This window comes from Galendromus occidentalis, unplaced genomic scaffold, assembly GCF_000255335.2.
Source record: "Galendromus occidentalis unplaced genomic scaffold, Mocc_1.1 scf7180000076543, whole genome shotgun sequence".
NCBI lineage: Eukaryota > Metazoa > Arthropoda > Arachnida > Mesostigmata > Phytoseiidae > Galendromus > Galendromus occidentalis.
The window spans coordinates 1,033,879-1,039,323 of record NW_003804532.1 but is presented as its reverse complement, the minus strand read 5'-3'; the positions used below and the strand labels follow the sequence as shown (position 1 = coordinate 1,039,323).

General features: G+C 49.1%; 1 protein-coding gene across 1 annotated transcript; it reads right to left on the bottom strand.

Annotated features, from left to right (window-relative positions):
- Window positions 1–56: 56 nt before the first annotated feature.
- LOC108865266 (uncharacterized protein K02A2.6-like) lies at window positions 57–4,223 on the bottom strand. Its single transcript, XM_029113308.1, has 2 exons — window positions 3,229–4,223; window positions 57–3,050 (listed from the first exon to the last, which is right to left on the bottom strand). Exons 1-2 carry the CDS (start codon window positions 4,221–4,223, stop codon window positions 230–232), a joined length of 3,816 nt encoding a protein of 1,271 aa, XP_028969141.1. The 3' UTR covers window positions 57–229.
- Window positions 4,224–5,445: the final 1,222 nt, after the last annotated feature.

The window sequence follows — 5,445 nt, the reverse complement described above, 5'->3', positions numbered from 1 at the left end:
CTTCCCTCCCTAATTGTTAGGTCTTAGCGGAGCGAAATGAAAACGTCCGAGTGCTGTGGAGTGAATCAGCATACTCGATCTCTTTTATTGAAGCAGACCGCGATGTATTGCTTTTCCAGAAACGCCATTCCAATAGCTCGTATCTAGGGTACCTCTTAAGCGCGCGTGAACATGCCAGAACATTGAATAGGGCCTAACAACTCTCCCTCTCTTATCTCCAACGCGCCACTTAATTTATCCATTCTCCATATCGATTGGGTTCCCTTCTGACTCTAGCTGAACTACGTCTAGTGGCGTCAGTCGACACTTGCTCTTCTGAACGGTCTCGCAACCTCTCGACAGCTTCATCGCCAACTGTTTCACTCATCTCATCGATTACTACCTCGGAACTCGGCGTGCTATTACTAACTATCTGCGGCGATGCGCCTACTATGGCTGGCTGCTGCATACTGGACGTCTCGAGTTCCGATGCTGAGTTGTCTGCCGATAGAAACGAATCCTCAGAGACGAGCGACTCGTTACCATTCTGCTCGCAATCTGACGATATGTACCACGGAATTTCGTCTCCTTCGGCGTCTTGCTCTTCTTGTAGTGTTCCCTTTGGAGGCGATGCGATTTGTCTTTTTCTTAGCTGATTGAAATGTCTCTTCCATTCTCCGCGCTGTACCTTTACAACGCAGGTATTCCTTCCGAGGATTCTGATCACCGTTCCTGTTGCCCATTTTGCAGATCCGCTGTAGTTCCTTGCGATGACTTCATCGCCCACGGCGAACTTGCCATTCGGGTACTGTGGGGTCACTCTGATCCTCGGGATTTCGGGCACTTCACTGATCACGTCCAATTTGGATCTGAGTTGGCGCCCGATCATGAGCTCTGCCGGACTGCGATTTGTCGCGGCGCTGCTGACCAGTCTTTGCCGGAACAGAAATCGCTGGATCATGCTATGGAGATTTTCTCCGCTCCCCTCGGCCTTTAACTTTTGGAGTGCTTTCTTTGTTGTCTGAACGTATCTTTCTATCTGACCATTCGAAGCTGGGTGGAATGGTGGGGAAGTTTTGTGAACGATTCCGTTTTCTTGACAGAAGGTCTCGAATGACAGCGATGTGAACGTTGGGTCGTTGTCCGATACTATCACTTTTGGGAGTCCAAACCTGGCGAATACCTCGCGGAGCATCTTGAGCGTGTCTGCCGTTGTTTTCGTTTTTGCTGCAGATATCTCTAACCATTTTGAGTTGGCATCAACGAGTAACAACAGGTACTGACCTTCTACTGGCCCCGCAAAGTCGAGATGTATTCGATCGAATGGGTGTTCCGCCGGTTCCCAGCTGTGGTACGACCTCGCAGGATTCTTCGCGTGCATCTGGCATATTTCACATATGCTGGCCTTCGTGTCGATATCTCTGTCGATGGTTTTCCACCATACGTGTCGTCTTGCAAGTTCTTTCATCTTTTTTGCTCCGAAATGTCCTTCGTGTAACTCCTTTAACACCTCGTTTTGACACGATTCAGGGATCACAACACGGTGTCCTCTGAAGAGTACGTCTCCACGAACCGTGAATTCGGAGACGTCGATGGTAGCGAACTTGTTAGAGCCGATTCTGTCCGAGTTCATTGCTGCTAGCAGCGAGACGATAAACTTGGATTTCTTGCTCTCTGCTGCTATTCTCTTTAGATTCAACGGTGTTTCATCTGCAATGTAATTGATTAACCACTCTTCGGCTTGGTCTTGGAGCGACGTCAACTCTTCGCTCTTCGTGGGAAGCCTTGATAATGCGTCAGCATTCCCATGCAGCGTTGTGTTTCTGTATTCGATGTCGTACTGAAACGCGGTAAGGAACATGCTGTAATTTTGCATTCTTGTTGCACTGAGGGGGGGTAACGATTTTGATGGGGAAAATATCGAAACCAAGGGTTTGCTGTCAGTTAACAGTAAGAAGCGCCTGCCGAATAGATAGTAGAAGAACTTATCCATTCCGGCTTTGATACCGAGTGCTTCCTTCTCTAATTGCGTGTAGCGTCTCTCGGTGGGCGTCAGCGTTCTCGAATAGTACGCGATCGGCCTCTCTGTCTTGTCTTCGTATCGATGCGATAGAATCGCTGAGATTCCATACGGTGACGCATCGGTCGCGAGCACGAGTGGTCGTGCTGGATCGAACGCTACCAGTACTCGTGGCGAACTCAGTTCTGCCTTGAGCGCGATGAAAGCCTCGTTCATTCGCTGCGTCCAGATGAATTTTGCTTCGCGACCGCTTTTCAACGCATCGTATAGGGGATTCGCAATGTCTGCTAATTGCTTTGCGAACGGTGCGTAGAATTGAATCATTCCCAGGAATCCTTTCAATTCGGTAATCGAAGATGGTGCGGGAGCGTTTCTAATGGCATTTACTTTCTCAGCACATTTGTGAATCTCGCCGTGCTTGAGCGTAAACCCGCAGAAACGGTTTTGCTCCTTGAAAAATTCGCACTTCTCTTTGTTGAGCCGTATGTCTTGTGAATCGAGCTTCCTTAGGACTTCTTCTAATCGTTGAAGGTGCTCGCCGTCTGTTGGTGCTGTTACTACGATATCATCGATGACGACTTCGACTCCGGGGATGCCTGCGAGTATTGCTTCGATGTATCTTTGCCGGACGGCGGCGGCACTGGACAATCCATTCGACATTCTCGTAAACTGGAATAACCCTCGATGGGTGTTGACCGTTAGAAATTTTTGATCCTGTTCTCTGACTGGCATGTGGAGAAATGCCGACGATATGTCAAGTTTAGAGAATTTGCGTCCCGTTCCGAGATTATCCAGCGCTTGCCGGATGCATTTCAAAGGATGATCTTCTAATTTCAAGAATCGATTGAGTCCAACCTTGAAATCGGCGCAAATTCGAACTTTCTTACCAGCTGCACGGGGAACGACCACTATTGGATGTGCCCAGTCGCTTACTTGAACGCGCTTGATTACGCCAGACTTCTCGAGATGCTCGAGTTCTTTGTCGACGAGCGCTAGCAAGGCGTGAGCGACCGGACGCGGTCGATGATAGACTGGTGTCGGGTTAGGTGCGCTGAAAATGGAGTTTCATTTCGGTGCTCGGTATTTTGCCGATTCCGTCTTTCGTAAGGTTGGGGAATTTCTGTAGTAGCTCTTGAATCCGATTGTCGATGTTTTCAGTTTCGTTGTAGTTGCATGCCTCGTGAATCATCGGTTTGATCTGGAACGCTTTCATCCATATTCTTCCGAACAGGGTTGGGAAATCTGGTTGATTCACGAGATAGATACGCAGGTTCTGAATGTTCTCGTTGAACTCGACTTCGACTGATGCGAATGCTGTTGGAGTAATGATCTCCCCGGATGGAGATCTTAACCGGACGTCGTTTTCTTGTAGTTGATGATTCGGGAACTTCTTGACGAATTTGTAGTACGGCATTGTGGATAGAGCACAGCCTGTGTCCAGTTCCATATCAATTCGCTTTCCGTGGATACGTACTTGCATTATGATTGGGTCTCGATCCACAGCTGTAGTCATGAAGTTCGCCGGACACTCTTCGAGGAAGTTCTGCTGGAATCTTTTCTTCCTGCACGCCGATGCTAAGTGGCCCACTACTCCGCAGGTGTCGCATCGTGAGTTGATATGCGGGCACTTCGGAGCTAAGTGGTTGGGGTTGCCGCATCGGTAGCATTTTAATGAACTTGAAGCAGTTTGTCGAGGTGCTTGATTCCTTGCCGGAAATCGTCGTTTCTGTTGCATTCGGAGTGCGTTGACTTCGACGTCAGGGTTCGATGTGGGTTGAGTGGATGACGTTGCCTTTTGGGCTTTTCGTATTTCGTCGGCGCACGCGAACACTTCCGAGAACTTCGTTTTGTCCTTGCATTTGACCATTAAAGCTTGTTTCGTATGTCGATCGGTCAGCCCGGCGATAAACTGCTCTATAAGGCTTAGCTGTTTCTCTGTATCGGGCCAATTGCAGTCGATCGACATTTTCCGAAGACGGCTTTCAAAATCGAGTAATGGCTCACCGGACGTTTGGACGAGTTTCCGAAACGCGATCCGTGCTGCCCATTTATTGGCATCGGGTTGGGTGAAATCCTTCACCTTCGTAACGATCTCGTCGAACGTAAGGTCGTTCGGATCCTGTTCCGGTGAAATCCTGTCGAACAACTTCGTATATGTGTCGGCGCCCATGTACGCCAACACCGCGTACTTCTTCTCCTCATTCGTAGTCTTCTTATTCAGCATCAGGTGGTTATTTAATCGACTGACCCAGGCGGGCCATCGCTCAGTGGATGGATCGAACTCACGAAAATTCGCCGACTCCGTAGACATCTTCTGGATGAACTTCTCGCACGTGACGGGTGTATCGTAGTTTTGATGAATCAGGCGTTTTTGTGGGGTTTTCTCACAATCCTCGTCGCCAATTGTTAGGTCTTAGCGGAGCGAAATGAAAACGTCCGAGTGCTGTGGAGTGAATCAGCATACTCGATCTCTTTTATTGAAGCAGACCGCGATGTATTGCTTTTCCAGAAACGCCATTCCAATAGCTCGTATCTAGGGTACCTCTTAAGCGCGCGTGAACATGCCAGAACATTGAATAGGGCCTAACACTGAGGTTCCGGAGCCTTCCAGAATCGGCCAGAAGTCTATCCGAAGGAAATTTTCTCGCGGGGCGATCCACGAAAGTCCTGTACGGCATCATTGGTGGAGTTCTAGTGTAGAGTGCAAATATAGTATGAAGGGTCTGGCCCGCTTGACAGGATGAATGTCAAATTCAACCTTGGAGCCTTTCTGCATGGCTTAGCACCTGCGAGTGAATGGGAAACAGAGAGAAATTCGTAACACGTAGCGCAATGCGGCGTTCGGATGTGAATAATAGTCATACTTATTCTAGATAATGGCGCGGCTGAGTAATTTATTCAGCATGCATGCAGTTATTCCGACGGGTCCCACAACTAGACGGGTGTAACGGCAGATCAAGAGCGAGCGCTCCACGCCTCGCATTGTGTCCTCATCGAGCTGCTACCGGAGGGAACCTGGTGTCCACAATTCGTTCCAGCAGATGACACATAGTCCATTTCCTCGGGAAACTCTCCATCGCTCCCTCACCGCATTCTGTGCCTGACCGAAGGCCGAAATCATCTACGAGCATATTTCCTTCCGCGACAACGCTCCGTCATAGAGTTTTCGATAGAACCCGCGATGATTTCCGAGGTCTCGAGCCGTGCACCCGCGTAAAGCATGATGAAGATCCCGTCTTTCGAACATTCAATATCCCGCAATCGAGAGCCCGAGGAAGTCTGACGTTCGGCGATCGGAAACTCGCATGTAGCAAGCAGTTCTTATTTGGAGCATGATTCCCACCACGCCAAGGTGAAGCTCTGATCTTATTTCGAGGAGATTTTATAAACCCACATCCCGACCCGAAGGTCGTGAGAGCAGCTCTAAGAGAAGATGTAGTACAAAA

What these genes read in the sequence shown, in the direction of transcription:
- LOC108865266 (XM_029113308.1), bottom strand. Translation starts at nt 4,223, where the DNA reads ATGCTGAATAAGAAGACTACGAATGAGGAGAAGAAGTACGCGGTGTTG. An exon ending in CAACCAGATTTCCCAACCCT is followed by an intron (nt 3,051 to 3,228) that starts GTTCGGAAGAAT and finishes CTCCATTTTCAG; the next exon opens with CGCACCTAACCCGACACCAG.